This window comes from Dermacentor andersoni, chromosome 11 (assembly GCF_023375885.2).
Source record: "Dermacentor andersoni chromosome 11, qqDerAnde1_hic_scaffold, whole genome shotgun sequence".
NCBI classification, from domain to species: Eukaryota; Metazoa; Arthropoda; class Arachnida; order Ixodida; family Ixodidae; genus Dermacentor; species Dermacentor andersoni.
The window spans coordinates 87,124,848-87,143,055 of record NC_092824.1 but is presented as its reverse complement, the minus strand read 5'-3'; the positions used below and the strand labels follow the sequence as shown (position 1 = coordinate 87,143,055).

The 18,208-nt window shown below is 53.4% G+C and overlaps 1 protein-coding gene across 2 annotated transcripts in view; it reads left to right on the top strand.

Moving 5' to 3' along the window:
* LOC126517409 (uncharacterized) overlaps nucleotides 1-14,629 on the top strand; it is a 212,648-nt gene extending 198,019 nt beyond the window's left edge. For both annotated transcript variants that reach the window (XM_050167117.2, XM_050167115.2), the window contains exon 2: nucleotides 6,856-14,629. In XM_050167117.2, coding sequence (XP_050023074.1) covers nucleotides 7,285-11,754 — 4,470 coding nt within the window. In that variant the 5' untranslated portion in view covers nucleotides 6,856-7,284 and the 3' untranslated portion in view covers nucleotides 11,755-14,629. The remainder of the gene's footprint in view (nucleotides 1-6,855) is intronic.
* Nucleotides 14,630-18,208: the final 3,579 nt, after the last annotated feature.

The following is an 18,208-nucleotide window of genomic DNA, read 5'->3' as shown; positions in this document are numbered from 1 at the left end:
GCGGGAGGACCGCAAAATAGGCGAGGAGGAAACGACGACGGCGTGTATATAAAATAGGGAAATAAATACAACGGCGGTGAGAGAGAAGGACGACGGCGTTAGGTAAGGGGGGTACGACGTGGAAAGGGCCGCCGGTTACAGCGGCTCGCCGCGTAAAGAGAGGAGGCAGGAGAGGGAAGAGAGGAGGGGTGCCATTACCGATGTCGCGTGCTCGCTCGCTCGCAGCACCAAGCACACGTTCACTCGCTCGCGCTGGCTGCAAGCGGCAGCAGCGGCCGTACTCGTCATTTCTTTGCGCCGCCGCGGTGCAGGGTAGCTTCGCCGCCGAAGCGGCCCGGCCGGAAGGTCGCCGTTCACAACTCTCCGCGCGTGCTTATTTCATTCACGACGTGTTTGTTCTTCGAAGTCACCGGCTTTTGCGACAGTGGTCGCCAGCAACTCGGCTCCTCTTCGGTTTGACCGTCCCTACTGTACCTGACTCCATCTACTTGTCGCTTGGGACGAACTGTGCGAAACAACAAGACTCGTGTCTGTGTGGTGTGTGTGTGTGTGTGGGCCGTAGCGCGACGTATCTGTGAGCGCAGAGCGGCGTCCGACCTCTTACCACGTGCGGGCTCTGCATCTTCCGACATCCGCAAGAGGAAGAGGGGGGCGAAGTCCAGAGAGAGTTTGTCGACGAGAGCCGACGGTGCGCGTGTCTGGCCTCCCTGCCTGCTTGCTTACTTGCTTTGCTCGCGCTCGCCGTGCGTGGCCTTCTCTCTTTCTGACAACGGCGGCAGCAGCAGCAGCCAGCCGCCGCTCCACCTCCCCGTTCGTGCATCTCCGCCCGTGTGGCGCGAGACTCCACCCCCCTGGAAACGGCGGCGACGCCGCGCGAAAGGCGACAGATCGGCGGCGGCCCGCTTTCACAAGCGCCCCGAGAGCGCGTGTCAAGCAACGCGATACGCGGCTGCCGCGAGTGTGGGCGCCCACCGTGTTGCGCGTGCGTGTGTGTGTGTGTGTGCGTGCGTGCGCGTGTGAGCGTCTGCGCGCGTGTGCTGCCTCGTTTTCTCCGCTTACGACGTCGTCGCTGAGCGCGCGCCTCGTTCTGCGTCGCTGAAGGTGACAACGAACAAACGTTGCCTTCTCGGACTCGCCGCCATCGAGGCCGACGTAGGCCCCAGCGGGATATTCGAAACAAGCGAGTCCCACACCTCCGGGGAACGGATAACCATCCCTACGACCTGGCGTCCGCCGAGAGCACGAGAGAGACGACGGCGTGAGAAATGTGTCCCGACAGTGACGCCGAAGCGGGGCCGCTGACGCTGCTGGTTGCGCCGGCGTTGCGACCTTTCGCTTTCGTCGCTCCAGCCTGTGGTGGCGATGTGCTGGGGGTGCGCTGTCGTTTTTGCTCCTCGTCGTCGTCGCCGGGAGTTTTCGTTGAGCGTATCGCGTCGCGAGGTTCCACCGTCCAGCAGCGTCGTCTAGGAGGCGTCGTGCCACGCGAGAGCCACTGACATCGTCGACTTGTCGGCGACGTGATTCATGCTGCCTCGAGCTGCGCGCGAGGCAATCGCATAGTAAGTGAAACGAACGCGGCGCGCTCTTCTGTATTTCGGGTATGGTCGAGGATGAGTCACATAGAAGTGTTAGGACAGCGGGACAGAACTATAACACGAGACTTTCCTTATTCTTTCTAATGAGCGCTTACATTATGAGTTGATAAAGCTACAGTTACGCTGGTAATCTCAACGGAAAAAGAGAAACTGTGTTGGGGCGCCATGATGACGCGGAGTCGATGGTTGTTAGGTCGAACGTTTGCGGATGCAGCTACGATGCCACGTAGCATATAAAGTGTGTCTTCCATCGTGCCAAGCTTGGCTTACGTATTCCTACTTGTAAGCAAGGATTGTACAAGTACATACTTGAGTTTGTGTGTAGATGTAGGCTACGTCAATCATTCGATTCCTAAATCGGTAATCCCGTCCACGCAAAAAATTTTACTGCTCGTTCAGACTTGATGGCCAGTGCTCACTGGGGTTCGAGAATTGCCGTACAGCTCCCATCACTTAAGCTACAACGTTAGAGACGTTGCTTTTCTGAAGTGCAAAAAGCGACCTGTCATACTGGGTATAAACGAGTTTTCTATTTGGCGTAGCAGTAACGTCGCGTAACGCCGTAGTTGGTTTTGTCTCTCTTCGCACCTCTCATATACCTGATGTGCGTCGTTGAGATTCGGCGTGGTTCAAAAGCCTAAGCTATAGGCGCACTCGAAGACTATTTCCACTGCTTGTGTTCTAGTTCCATGTCATAAGCCTGTTCAAAATGTCACTTTTTAGTATTTTCATAATAGTTTTGACGCTCTTCGGCACAAATCTCGCATCGATGATTCGGTTGGCTGGGCGCTACATCGTAACGCATAGGCGTCATACGACGTCATCTCTCAACGTCGTGCAATACTGAATACGAACATTACTCCCGCAGGGTTACTTGAGTGCTGCTATAGAGGCGTACTAATACAAGTGTGAAGCCTGCACGATTATCGTGTTCGACTCTGAACCGCGAATATTGTGAAATCTTCGTATATTGGGATTGCCTTCAATGTGCGTCGGAGCTCCAACTCTTTTGTTTCACAAGATCGAAGTGGCAGCTCAGAGATAAATCGACACTCAGTGGGCGTTATACTGTATTGGTTCTAAATGCATTCGAGCTCTGAGCGAAAAGTCAGATGATTAAAAGGCCACGAGATATTGAGTTTTCCTGTGAATTATTCTCGCACTTCGGGCGTTCAGATTTGATTATCGCGCTGCTACATTGTTTGATCGACAGTTGACTGTATCCGGCTGTGTCTGGCATTTCAAATAAGCACTCAAGTATTTGCAGTAAGTGCAAATATCACAAACTACCGTACCGATGCGCTGGGAACTATTCCTTCCTCTCAAAAGTGTTGCGTCACACAGGGGACGAACTAGCTGGCACCGCCTTGCGACTCCCTGGGCAGAGATAACATAACGATTCTGTCCCAGCGCTATAGGAGGTGTCCAAATCCACGACCCCGCGACCCTTGCGTCTGAGTAAGAGAACGAGACATCAAAGGCTATGCTTTAGCGGGCTTCACACGCCGGGAGTGATTGCAGAGCCGGAAACACGTCATGGTCGCCATGCTTTAGACGTCACATATATTCCGCGTTCTTTCAGTGGTCCGAGCAGCGCTCCGCCCATGTTATCACTGGGATCGGCCGGCCGTTAACGCAGGATGATAGGAAGGGAATAGAATCGAGCGAAAGGAATCGTTTCATTATACCTGTTCTATATTGTTCACCGCGTGATTTATATGTCCGGAATATCAATAAATCGAGAAACACTTGTACTGAAATGTAGTTTACGATATATCGGGTTTTATGGCTCAAGTGCTGGGGATGGCCGAATAGCGCCATGAAATGGTATGATGTAGCCGAAGGTGCGGTCAATGACAAAGCGTATATCAACGATGGAACCCAGCCTTTAAGACCCAAACGGCAGGAAAGGCCGGGTTCCATCTTTTCTAAAGGTGTGTACCAACAGGCCCAGCAACAGACTCTTCTACGAGTACATCAAGCCAGCATATCAACCCTTTCATAGCATAACCTTTGTGTTGATAACACACCTCGCTAGGTTAGTCTTTGTTGTAACTGTAAAACACATATATGTGTTGCACACTTGTACAGCGACTGATTTTAGGCCTCTGCACAGCCATGTGACATCTACTGAAACGTCGGTGTGAGAAGCTAATCAACAGCCGTTGCATAGTTAAAAACTATGTGTGTACTCGAACTTCTCTTTATTTACATAGTTCAACGTCCCAAAGCAACGCTCGGGCTACGAATGACGCATGGACGGGGATTAGCCTTGCCGACAAGCGTCTCTGCATTTCGTCGACGTCGAAATGCGGCCGCCGAGACCGCGGGAGTCGCACCGGCGACCTCTTGCTCACTCGCAGAACGCAGTGGCCACCGAGCCGCCGTGGAGGGTTCGATTTCATTGTTAGACTACGGGACTGTCGGCCCCACTCATGAGGTCCGAGCGGTCGCTTTCAAACCACGCTTCTTTCCTTCCAAACTCAGCCTAGCTGCACTCATCGATATGATTGCTACTCTTGACTTCACCAATCGCAAAAAGTTAAAAAAAAACATTATTCGGACATTGTATAGAAAGTTTACAGACGTCTCGCTGGTGAAGTATATAGATTGTCAATAGACAACCCACAAGCTCGTGACCTCACAGTTTTTCTTTTTTTCTTTTTCTTCTAATGTGCGTAAACTTTTTTTTTTTTTTGAAATAACCGATAAGAATAATGCGCGTAAACTGTCTGGAAATGAACCGATCAGCATACTACGAACCGCAATAGGTCAGAGGTAATAAGAGTTTCAAGTGACGTTTGTCTCGAGACATTACGTAGACTTTGACAAGGCCGCGAAGACAAGGAGTCTACCAGAAATCTTAAATTATGGGGTTTTACGTGCCAAAACCACTTTCTGATTATGATGCACGCAAGTCTACAAGAAATCCGCTATCATTTCTACGCTGTGGCACGCAGCATTTCGACAGAAGTGTCCATTGCGCTGCTATTGCACCCGCCACCGGCAATTCTTTTGATGAGGGGCATAGCTTGAGCAACATTCCTTTCCTGTCATGGAATTTCACATTGAAGTTACTAGAGGGCGCTGCGAATCGTTTTGCTAACACGGGAACGACAGACATAGTAAGAAGGATTTGTCTTATCTTCCTGTTTGCAGCTTCAGGCGTTCTTGATGCGTTACTTGTCACAATTAAACCGCCTTTATTGGTCCAAATTTCCCAGCAATCGCTGTTTTCTAAACGCGTGACGCCAATGGGAATGGGAACGTGCATATGCATTGCAAATTATTGGATTTACATCTAAATATATTGTTGAATGTGATCAACTTGCGTAGCCGCAAACTCGTTTTGAAGCCAGAGGGATGAACCATACAGAAATGCCTGCACTATAGCCATCATTCCAGTGCCAGCTAAACCGCCATGCCTGCATCTAGCTTTTATATAGGCACTAGCTCCGGATTTCCACGTAATAATTTTTATAGGAAACTATGTTTACTAATATGCTTTCATTACCGATCTCAGAAACTCGCCTTGAGGCGCGTGCCTGATTTCGTAATTATAACGCCTGACGTGAACGCGCCCAAGAAAAGGCAAAATGAGCACATTTTGGGCACGTCCGCCCCTGGCATTGTTTTGACCAAGTCAAGCGTGGGCTTCAAGTTAAGACGCATTTCTGAATACGGTGGCAAACCCCGCCATCAGAGAACCCTTTCCGCTCGGCGGAGCATATGAGAAGCTTACAGTCGACGAACGTTTGCGAATAAGGCCGTCGTATAACACAAAACTCAAATAGAATGTTATCAGGGTCCAAGAACTTTCGTTTCAGAAAATGTTATAGAGCCTTTGGAAGAACGTACACCAGCCTCAGTGACCGATTGTGGAACGGCTGTGCGACCTACTGAAGTGTCATCTCCCTATCTTACACTTTCTATTCTGCCTTTCCCTTATAGGTTGGCAAACCGGACTCGGCACGTCTGGTTTACCACCCTGCCTTTCCTCTCCGCGCTATCTCTCTCGAGTAGAATGCCTATATCACCAGCCACGAAATGACACTGTTCTCGCATTGATCTTGAGTATACCCGTGTTCAGCACCACTAGAGCGCTGACGAGCAGCCTGGGTGTACCTACGCGGGCTGATTCGAACCGGTTCCATGCGATATTCAGAACTGTTTGGAACAGCGAAACAAAGCTGTTTGGAGTTCTCAACTGAGGGCAGTTAATTTTTTTTTTTTTAGCAGCACACACGCCTCAGAGCTATTAAAGATGGCGACCGTTTGTACTGCTTAAATGCATCTGAGTCACCATTTTCTCTTCCGAGCTGTGCCGAAACGTTCTAATTTATTGAAGAGCTACAACTCACGTATTTATCAGCCTTCTTCGCACAAAGCTCCATTCGTTTGGTATTTGAATGTGTCGCCGTCGCCGTAACATATCGCGTGCATCGTTATAAACGCGCTCTTTTACGGCAGTTCGGATAAGGGAACAGGTTGCGGTTACGCCACGAAATTCCGCCTCTGCTGTAGCGAGATCTATTGCACGTCTTCGAAATCTGTCGGATAACGAAGCTAATCAGTCTGATTTCTGGCGCAGATGTCCGCTTACGAGGCTCCTCGCGGGGCGTATTCTGTCTCGTGTGCCCTGTATTGTAATGATATATTGCTTCGCGCAGCCAAATTGTTGCTCAGAGATAGTTGTGTGAATTGACCGTAGTGGCCGCAGGCGAAAGTGGCACGGACATGTCAGCTCTGCCACGGTGTCTGAAATTTCATCGACAAACCAGTAATGTGCAAGTGATTTAGACCACCTGAACCGTACTGAAGCTAAACGCATCAGCACAGCGTGTTCTGGCATTATTTGTTCAATGTGACGGCCATGTTTTGTGACAACGCGGTGCCGGGAATGTGAGCGCCACAGAGCGTAAAAGAGCTTTAGGTTAGAGGAACCAAAAGGCTTGCTTTCCGCTTGGATACCGCAAGCTACTTGGGTCGCAGCAAGACCTAAGAAGCCTTTGGGTCTTGCTGAGTACCCCGTTGTGTACAAATGTTATGCCTTGACAGCGTTTTGATCGCTGCGTCACATATCTCTGCGTACTTCTTCCTGTAATATCAGTATTTACCGCCACGATTTGGTCTATCAAGAAAAGCTCCTACAAAGTTGTCTCAGAAAATTCTGCTGTGAACATATTACGTCATGCATTTCCTTGTTTCAGTTACGAGAACTTATTGTGTTAATTTATTTTCTTCCTTTCGTTATGCGCAGGCCTGCAAGAACGGGAGAGGGAGCGAGAACACACAAGCACAAGCCAGGCTCGCAGCACCCGTAAAAAGAAAAACAAGAAACTACAAGAAAACGACGACGAAGAACTACAACCGCACCACAACACTCAAGAGAGCGACAGCGCGAGCACAGTCTACTCGGGGACCGGGAGGGAGCCAAGATGCGTCGCACTCGATCCGCCCAGAGCCAGCGAGGCCGGTCGTGACCGCCATGTAGTCAGCGCCGCTCCGGCCAGAGCCACCCGAGCGGAGAGCGCGAGGCGCGCTCCGAACCGACATACGACCGCAAGAGGGTCGTCGCTGGGTCGTGTCGTCCGCAAGCAACCACACTAACCGCGAGAAGGCGTACCGCAATCGACAAACGACAAGGGACTGCGAAGGCCCGCTAGTCGCAGCCCCCGCCTTGCAACCCATGAACCTTGACTGCTACCCGGCCGACGGGACGGCGGGAATGTCCCCACCGCCGAGAGACGTGTCGCCACCGGCCGCGCCCTGCCACGCCGACGTCGCCGGCGGATCCGGCGACGAGGACCCGCTCGCCTACCAGACAGACCCGGGCCGCACCGGAGCCGACGAGCCCCGCGCCAAGAAGCGGCGCAAGCAAAGCAACCCCGTCCGCTACCACACGTCGCCCGTGGTCCTTCCGGAAGGCCCCGATGACCTGGTCGTCGCCGCGGCAACGGACCCAGTCGGGTCGCCCACCGACGACGACTGTATCGACGACGTCCCGGGCTCGGCGACAAGCCCCGCGGCGCAGAGCGATGACACGGTTGTCGACTCGGGCGTCCTCAACCTCGAGATCAGCAAGCGTCGCCGCAGGGACGAGTCGAACGGGGGGGAGCCTTCGGAAGCGGCGGGCCCGCTGCGCTGTCACCACTGCAACGCCGGCTTCGCCACTGACGACCAGCTCCGGCTACACATCGAGGAAGAGCACGTGCAGAAGCTCCTCGAGAAGCAGCTCCAGCAACAAGCGAGCTACAATCGAGCGTTCGCCGCCGCCGCGGCTGCGGCTGCGGCCGCCGCTGGGGACAAGAACTCTGGCTCGACTAGCTCGCTGGAGATGCAGAACCCGCCGCCGTTCCTGGACCGGAAGCCGACGGTCAGCGAGACAGCAGAGTTCGCCAAGAATCACCCGTTCCCGTTCCCAGCGATGCCGCCCCTCATCCCGATCTCACAGAGCGGCAACGAAGTCAAGCCCGGCAGCCTGCCTGTCCCGCTCGGCATGTTCCCCAATCCAATGGCGCCGTTCCTGTTTCCTGTGCTTCAGCAGCAAGGCCAGAACGCGTCGACGCCAATGCCGAACGGGAGCTCGGCGCCTTCGGGTAGCATGCGCATCTTCAACCCGGAAGCATTCTGCGAGCTGTGCAACAAAGAATTCTGCAACAAGTACTTCCTCAAGACTCATAAGGCGAACAAGCACGGCATCTACTCGGTGGAGTCCCTGGTCAGCTCCCCGTACGCACCGGGTTTCTTTCCGCCGGGACTGAGTGGCCCACCGTCCATGCAACTGATGCTTCAGGGGCCCATGTCTGATCCAAGCATGGCCGGCCGTCAAGGTATCATCAATATGGAGTCTTTCTGCGAGATCTGCCAGAAGGAGTTTTGCAACAAATACTTCCTGAAGAAGCACAAGCAGAAAATCCATGGCATTGTGGACCCTACAACTCAGCAGCAACAGCAGCAGCAACAACAACTTCCACAACAGCAGCAGCAACCACAGCAGAGTAGCTCCGCCGATAATATTGTCGAGCGAAAGATGAGCACGTCACCGACGGGCTCCACCTCCACAGATCCAGCGGGCATGGCAGCGGGAACTGGAAACGACAAGAACGGTGGCCCGATGCCTCTTGAGCAGCAGCAACAGCAACAACAGCAGCAGCAACAACAGCAACAACAGCAGCAGCAACAGCAGCAACAGCAGCCGCCTTCCGATCCGTTCCGCATGGACTTCTCGAGCCTGTATCCGGGCGTCAACGGCCGCTTCAGCATGCCGAGTCTCACGCCACCGACAGGAACGATGGTGACGTCGGCGTCCAGCAACTCGCCCATCGTCAGTTCCTCCGTATGCGGCGACCCGAAGTCGCTTCCGGCGTTCTTCAACCAGAACTCTTCTTCAAGCACAGAGAGCGGTTCCACCACCGTGTTCACGCCGGAGAAGCTTCGAGAGATGGGCGTTATCAACGCGGAGGCATTCTGCGAGATTTGCTGCAAGGAGTTCTGCAACAAATACTTCCTCCGCACCCACAAGCAGAACAAGCACGGCATACCGGCGACAGATGCGCCGAAGGGAAACCCGCCGCTGGGCCCACAGCATCATCAGCACTCGATGTCACACCACCTGATGCCGCCGGCAGTTTCCATGGCACCGCCCGTCGGTGCCGCCGCCACCATGTCGACTCCTCAAGATACACCCGAGAACTTGACGACTCCCTCAAGAACAGCGGGAGGCGGGACCAGTCCGGAATCCGCAGTTTTAAAGTCCACCTTCGCCAGCGACTTCGAGCCGACAGCGGACCTGACCTGCGAGATCTGCAACAGGCCCTTCTCCAGCCAGTACCTGCTGAAGATGCACAAGTTCTACACCCACAATGTTCCGTACGTGAAGGAAGAGGACGAGGAGTCTAAGCCGCCTTCGCCCATCAGCGGCGGCAGCAACATCCAGGTCAGGGCCCTGTGTTCCACGCCACGCGAAGACGTCCTGCGGCTGGGCCGGCAGCCCGAAGCTTCCGGCGGTGGCGCTTCTTGCCATACGGAGGACGCGGCGAGCCAAGACTTGCAGAAGCTGCAGAGCATGATACGCGACCTGACGGCCTCCATCGCCAACGAGAACAAGGTCGTCTGCAACGTGTGCCGCACCGAGTTCGACAACAAGTACTTCCTACGGGCGCACATGATGAACGAACACGGCGTTCTCCTCAACGAGGACGGCAGCAGTCTGGCACCGGGCTCCTCATCGCCCGCGAGCGCTGCCTCCACGCAGCAGCAAAGGGGTCCCGGAGACCTTCCGCCGCCGCCGTTCTCGGCGGTCGCCTTTCCGTCGCCCGTGTTCGACTCGGAGGCCTTCTGCGAGATATGCCAGAAAGAGTTCTGCAGCAAGTACTTCCTCAAGACGCACAAGCAGAACATCCATGGCATCAACATGGATATCGACGTGGCTTCGGCTCCCAAAAAAGACGACGTAGGCCAAGCCAAGAACGCCGTCAGCAAGGTCAGTGGCCCGCTGGTTCCCGTGCCGCCACCGCCGCTCTTGTCCATGGCGATGCCATCGGTGCCGACGCCCGACAAGGCCAGGAGCTCGGTGACGGGGCGCAACTACTGCAACATCTGCAACAAGGAGCTGTGCAACAAGTACTTCATGAAGACCCACATGTTGAAGATGCACGGCATAAACCTAGACGAACACCCTGCCGAGGCGGCCCGCAACAGCGTCATCGGCGGCGTCACCTGCGAAATCTGCCAGAAGGAGCTGTGCAGCAAGTATTTCCTCAAGGTTCACAAGCAGAACACGCACGGCATCATCGAGGATCCGGCCAAGGAGAACTCAAACCACAGCTCAGCGGGAGGCAGCAGTGCGGACAGGGGAGAGATGCCGACCTCCTTCCAGCCTGGCGAAGTGAGCGACGGCAGCAACCGAAGCTTCAACCACTACACAGAGGTGTGCCCGCTGTGTGACAGGCGCTTCAAGAGCATCAAGTGGCTCAAGACGCATATGGTGAACGACCACAGCGACATGCTCAAGGAGAACGTCTACAGCCGCATGGACAGCGTTCCTCCGGGCGCAGCGAAGCTGTGCATCATTTGCGGACAGGGCTTCCCGGACAAGGTGGCCCTTCAGATTCACCTCATCAAAGACCACCGCACCACGAGCGAGGAGCTGGGCCTGATGAACTGCTCGCCGGCATCCGCTGCCTCGGAATCCCTGGCTGCCGTGGCCCAAGACACGGTGAAGCTGAACGGCGCTGCTCCGCCGCACCCTGCCGACAGGGCCGCGCACCTCTTCAAGCGGCCCGGCCTGGCGTCCGCGCTAGGTGGCAGCGGCAGCACCCGCATTTACCACTGCTCCTACTGCGTCTATTCTACGCGATGGCTTTCCAACCTCTACGCGCACGAAAAGAGGCACACGGGAGTCAATCTGGAAGGCGAGAAGCGCTTCGTCTGCCGCATCTGCCACCGGGCCTACCGTTACAACCACTCGCTGCAGCGTCACCTTCTCAATCACCGCGCAGCGGGTCTCGCCTCGGCCAGCCTCGCCAGTGCCGCTGCTTCGATCAGACTGCCCAAGACGTCCCAGGAGCAGCCCCAAGACCTGTCCTCGGCAGACCCTGCCAGGGCGTCCTCCGCGGCGCCCGCCCCCACGCAGCAGCAGCCGTCCAAGCTGAAGCGCTACCGCTGCAGCAAGTGCAACCGAAAGTTCCGTTCGCGGGAGCTCTGCCTCAACCACATCTACACAGCGCACGACGCCAAAAGGCCGATCAAGAGCGGCCGACCGTTCCGTTGTCGCGTCTGCGGCTTCGCCACCAGGGCCTGGAACATCCTCAAGATACATATCATGAAGCAGCACCAGGAGGAGGCGGCCGAAGAGAAGAGCGTCGGCAGCCAGCCGGACGTTTCGGTTCCCGCCGCGGCGAGCACTACCGACGACGAAGGCAAGCCCACCAGGACGCCGACGCCCACCAAGGCGGCGGGCCAGCTGCCCATGACGTACGCCATGCCGCAGAGCCCGCCCTCGGCCGGCACCTTCATCATGCAACCGTTCCTAATAGCGCAGCCCGAGTCGGAGGACGCCAAGAACGACACGTTCGTGCCGTCGCTCGTATACCTGCCCGTCTGCCAGAAGGTGTCCCAACCCATGACCGTGGCGTTCACGCTGACGCCCGCTTGAGCCGGGCCCGCTGTTCGGCAAGGCGAGCCCCCGAAGACTTGTACCCCTGCTCCCGCACTGACGAGGGAGGCACGGCACGCGGACACCCGAAGAGACGTCATCACAGTAGTTCGCTCCTTCCCGGAGAGGGTGCGCGCGTGTCGGCTGCAAGCTCTTCGACGCGAGCCTCGCGACGGGTCCACAAAGTCACACGCTACACAAAGACACAACAGAGAAGACACACGCCGCCCGAGGACTGCCCGCGGCAACAGCGAAAGAAATACATCGGAGACGCAGCCACGTATTGGTGTACCACCAGACGCAAGACGACGATGGCAGCGCGCCGTTCGCGCGCTTGCTCCCTCCCTCCTTTGAACATACGTGCAATTTTCTCTTTCCGTCGCCCCTCGGCAGGCCTCGCGTCGTCGCTCTCCGCGAAGTACGAAAACAAGAAGGGGAAGCAGAAGCAAGCCTGGCAGGCACCGACCTCGGGTCCTCCCAAAGTCTCGCTTGGGAGGACCGAACACAGCATATCAGCTACACCTGCAGCAGCAGCCACAAAGCAAGTGATCAGCAGCAGCGGCGGCACACGGCCGTTGCCAGTGTCTTCGTGACAGTTCCGTGTGTGCGCGCTACGTGAACTTTTTTTCTCGTCCCCTGTCCCGGGCCCCTGCGGGAGAGCATCATTCGCAGCCTACACAAGAGGGAAGAAGACTGGCCTTCGCGCCTTCGGCCGCGCCCCGCCGACAGGGATGCAAGACAATACTACAACAACGGGGTCCACCGGCCGGTGACGCGTCGGACCTGCTTCTTCGCTGCAAACAGTGCGGGACGTTCCCGTGTCATGCGCGTTCCGTAATATCCTTTTTTTTTCTTCTTCCGGAACTACTACTTCTTCCGCGGAACTTGCTGCACCAGTTCCATCACTTCAGGAGGTGTGTGTTTTTGTGTGTGCCTCCGGAAAGTGTTCAGTTCGGAGGTGCGCCGACGTTCGTCGGTTTCACAGTGCGTCCTGTGCGCTCCGCCGTGTCCGTAACGTAGCCGTCTCGCATCTTCTTCGACGAAGACGACAGTTCCCGTGGTTCTTGGCCGCCTCGTCGGCACCGAGCGGGTCTTCGACCCGACAGTACAACCGCACCGAGGACGAAGGCATCCGAGCGTCATCTTCCCCGTACACCGGGGAAAAGTCGCCAAGCGTCCGTCTACGCCAGAAGAGGTCGTCGCCGACCCTGCACCTCAGAGTCAGCCTTCTTCGAGAGTGAGTCGTCGCCCCGCTGTGCCACGTTGTCAGCGGGGCTCGCGGACAAGCGAGCCTCCTCCAACTCCTAAAGACGACCTGGGATTAACCGGCGCGCCCGTTTAATTTCGTTTCTGTTCTTTGTTTGTCCTCGTACCTTGACCCCCGCATTGTCTTCTTGTGCGTCGGATGTGCTTGCGGCGACTTTGACAAGGTCAGTCTCTGCCCGTTCCATCACTCGTCTCGTGAAGTTCGCATGTCTATTCTGGGACGACGTTCAGATTGATGACCACAAGGATGGTATATCGCTGCGCCATGCAAGTGCCCAGTCCGAGATTTCTGTTCGCACAGCCCTTTTCCGGTACGAAAGTTGGTCGGCGGCGCCACTCCGAGGTTCCAAAATCGACTTGGCGTTTGACTGTCGTGGGAATGGCATGATACGTATCATGCCATTCCCAAGGTGTCAGACAAGTTGCCGGATGTAATCACACTGAGATTTTCAATGAGGCGCGAGTGTCGAGGAAAAAACTCAGCAATGCGGATCAGTAATACGCGTCACGAAAAGGGAGTCAGCAGTGTTTTCGTTAACAAATTATCGTCTTCCGCATTGCCCTCAGACTGGGCCACGAACCAAAAGTTACCGGATTGCCAGCGCGGCCCGTGGGCCGCATAAGCTTTCACGGCAGTCTAAATTTAATGTTCTAATAACGCTGACTTCTAGCGAAACGACGTATCACGTGGCGCACGCGTTTCGAACCTCGGATTCGCGCCTGCTGAAGAACAGGGATCATCCAGAATGTATTGAGGGGAAGCCGAGCTGCGGGAGTCGGTTGATGCCCGAACCTGTGCCACCGTAGAAGTGAGGTGGCGCGTTGAGAATCAAAACTTTAGTCGCATTGTGATAACACGCCGTTGAGCAGGCCACAAATCAAAAGAGACACGCTGTTGTTACGACTTGCGCTAAAAGTCGCTTCGTTTATTATTTCTTTATCGTTTCTTTTGCACGGCGGGCATCGACCTCCGGCAAAGCTTCACTTGTGACTCGGCTAAATTCTGGAACTAGAAATGGCACTTGCTGTAGCAGCTTATTTTGCATTCGCGTTGGTCTAAGCTAAGAAACAAGGGCGCAGGAAAAAAGGAAAAGCCTCCAGGATTGGTGGTATAAGGCTCTAGTGCGAAGTGCAATAACGTCGAAAGCGCGAGCACGTCTTCTCTGAGGACGTGTGGAAAGAAGGAAGATGCCGTGAGCGTAGCTAGTCGAACAGAGTATTTCATGTTTTTTTGCCTTTTCTGACTGGTCGAAGAGATAAGACGTATTGCTAGAATAAAGGGAATACACAAGAGAAGGTTGTCAAGTCCCAGCCATGTTAACTAATCGACGAACTCATTACATTATGACGCCGCTGACCTGATGGCCATTGCGACATTTTCGTAAGTTATATCGCACTCAGAAAGAGATGAACGTATTGCTACAAGTACATATAGAGTACTGATTCAGTCAAGCTCGAAATAAAACAGATCGCAATTTGCTACACCTTGATGTCCAAATTTCAGGGCGCTGAATCGCAAATTCGTCGAGTCTAGAGGTCAGCGTATAGTAACTTATAGGTTTAGCAACGAAAACATTCTGTAACTTTAAGATTAATGCGACAACAGAAGGCTTAACGAAGTATAGTAAATGTAAAACAAGACCAGCTATACGCCTTTATTTTTTAAAGTGTTTAAGCTCAGCGACAGTTTCGTGCCGCTATGACGTCACTGCAGTGTCGTCTCGCTGATGCTGCCCAGTTGAGACGGTTAGTTGAAGGTCACAATTCCACAAGCGAACGTCGGTATAAAAAAAAGAGCGAGAAAAGCTAGCTATTCGTCGAAATGATCGCTGCAATCGGGACATCTCGCTTTAAGCCGCATCGCCGGCTGTCGACATTCGTCATTAATCACTCGTCTCGACATGCCAGCAGAGAAGTGCGGTGGGTGCTCTGAGACCGTGCACGGCGATTGGCGGCGACATTGTTGTTGTATTTATGTATACGTGCCGTGTTCTCATTTCGGACTGAACCTGTTTGTTCGCATGTTGTGTATGATGGATTACTGCTGCCTGTCTTGCGTATGCCCTCTTGCACGTGCACAACCTCTCCCTCTATACCTGAATGCCGAGTCTATATCGCGATTGTCCTTCTAGTTTGTTGTATATTTTGCCGATAGGCTGTTTCCGTACACCTCTACCGGTGCCCGCGAACTAAGGCCTGACAAAAGTGCGTTCCGGTTTTGATGGCTTTACTTTTACAGTTTCTGAGTTTTTTTCGTAACCTAGTCTGTGCACTGTATTAATCATGTTTGTTCCCAAACTGAATCATTCCAACGCCAGCCTGTGAGGCTGGTTGCGACGATTGAGAGAGACTACACACACGCACTCACTACTAGCCTGGGCTTATTACACGCATTTACGATTGTGCGGGCATACGTTAACATTCAATCGCATTTCAGCGGAAATTATATTGAATGCCATAAAACGTATTAGAAGTACAACGCAATTCCTACAACAATTTTTTTTTTTTTTCTGTCAGGCCTTACAGTGGAGGCCTCATAGTGTGTAATGCGCTGGGAAAACATCGCTTATGCAGCACCAAATAGCCCCACTCTCAACCTTGGGGTAGTCCTCGAGTTCGCTGACGAATTTCTGCGAGGCCGACCGAGTCAAGGTCTCGCTCGCCAACTACAGAGCGCTCGCTTCAAAAAGTACACGCGGCAGGCACGCAGGAGCCGAATCAACTTGCTTCGTTTCGATGACGAAATTGAAACATAACAATACGCGCCGTTTGAGGAGACGCCACGATCTTAATTCGCATGTTCACGCATCTACTCCTGAGTCAGGCACTAAAAAGTCTGCAGCCGCGAAATGTACGGTCTTAACATATATATATATGGCTCGTATAGGCGACGGTGAAGCACTGGCTGATTTAACGTATTCGAAAGAGGCCGAAGACCATTGGTATACGCACACTTCAAATGGAAGTCGCGTTATAAAAACTCGCAACGTGCCCCCGTCATGTGTGCACACACCGCCTTGAAAGCACGAATACCAAAGTGAATAAATCTTGTCCGACAACGTAATACGACATTTTATATCGGCGTGTAAACGAACGAGAACGACAGGGACGACAGAGGACAAGAGCTTGTCCTATTGTTCTTCCCGCTGTCTTCATTCGTTTGCGTGCCGGTTCAAAAATCGACGACTTCCAAATGGCCTCTTCACCAGCCTCCTACAAAGAATATAAGTAGTACAAAGACGGTGTCGAACGAATCAAAAAAGGCGTATGCTATACAGCTAAATAAATGCAACATAGAGTTTTATCAGCGAGGACAAAAGATTAGGACAAAACGAAAAGCAATGCAAGCGCCCTCACAGGGTTTCTTTTTGTAGCCGGACCACTCGCTGTCTCGAATTATTATTTTCTTTTCTTCTTGAATCCCCGTTTCATTCGGCACTGAAAAAAAAAGCGCGCAGTATTCCCTGCTCCCTCTTTTGATGAAGACAAGCCGAGGAACCACGTCGGTGTAAATTACGCAGCGCACGGATAAAGCTACGCCACCCGGCTACACACACAAGTCTGCTCTCCTCCGAATGTATGCGTAGCAAATTTTCTTTCAACTTCTTTCTTTGTATCGTTTTCGTTTTTCTTTCTTTCTGTACTTTCTTTCAATTTCGTTCCCCGCGCCACGCAACCTGCAAGCGGGCTCAATTCGCGTGTTCCTTTGTCGATGTAACTTTCAACAAAGGTCCGAAGCTTCGCGCATCGCCCCGGAGCGCCAGTTTCCACACACAGCATGCAGTGCCCGGTGTTGGAGGGGGAGGGGTGGAGGGGGAGGGGAGTAATTGGAGGGGGGAGTTTGGGGCGACGGTCGAACGCTCGCAGGCAAAGCGAATGGTGAGTGGCAGATATAGACACGGAGACAGGTACCACGCAAGTTAAAAAAAGAAAGAAAGAAAAGAAGAAGAAGGAAAAGAAGTGCAAATAGACTAAACACTCCAATTGCGCCAGGTTGTATGTGAAAAGAGCTCGCGCCCGGGCCGCCGCTGTAAAATATATACTTCGGGGATTTCGGGAACGGCGGGAAAGCCGCCTCTCGACCGGGGCATTAGGACCGGGGTCGGAAAAGAATCGAAAAAGATAATAAAAAAAACGTACTCTTCGGAAGATCAACAGTGGGAAAAAAGAATAACACTGAACTTGAGAAGAAAGAAAATGTAGAGGGCAGCACTGTCGCATCGTTTCCCTGCCTCCTACATCTCGTTTTCTAATCTACTTGCTCGCGCTGCTTTTGTCAAAAAAGAGGGGTAGAAAGAAACATAACAGGACGAAAAAAACACTGCCAAAAGGAACGCAATTCACGCGGGCCGCGGTGAAATGGTGATCAAAGCCGCTACGTGCTCTTGGCTCTCGTGGCTCACGTTACTGAGGTCGGTGCGCTGTAAAGAAATGCCGTGAGAAGAGATATCTAAAAAAAAAAAAAAAATCACATCGGGGTGGGATTCTGGCAGTGAAAGGCGATCTGGTACTAAAGCAAGGAGAAGAGGACTATATGTATAAAAAAAGAGATAACATATATATAATTGAGACAGGCTTGAGCCAGTCTCATTGAAAATCCATTAAAGGGAGAAAATAGAGGCTCGAGAGAGAGGGCGAGCCACTCCGATTTCTGATAAGTGGCGCATAAATTTATCTCCGCTGCGCGCGATAAAGAAAATGGCAGCCGACTGTTACGCGCGGGACCACCTGCGTCACGTCACCACTGAGATGCGACGGGAGTGTAGGGATGAACTAAACTGGCAATAGAGAGGCGGGAGACGAAAATAGTTTGGGAGGGCGTAAAGGGGGGGGGGGGGGGGCGGAGACAGTCTCCAAAAATTAGACTTAAGGAGAAAAGATAACACGGAGAAGAAAGAGCTATATGGTGTGGTCGTTCGTATAGGAAAATAGGGACTGCGCAAACGGTAAGAATCCTGATATTTCAGCTTCACGGAAACTGGCAACCTGTCGCCCTGGCGGAGCCGAAAAAAAAAGCTTTTCTGCTATTCGCAAGATCTTTGCAGATATATTAAGAGAAGGTTCTGATATCCGCTACAGGCATTATACGCGACAAAGCATCTTGATGGCTTTTCATTGTTCCTTATCTCGGATAAATCAAACACGCAACGGGAAGGCAAGAAGCCGACAGACAGTCAACACGCCCGTG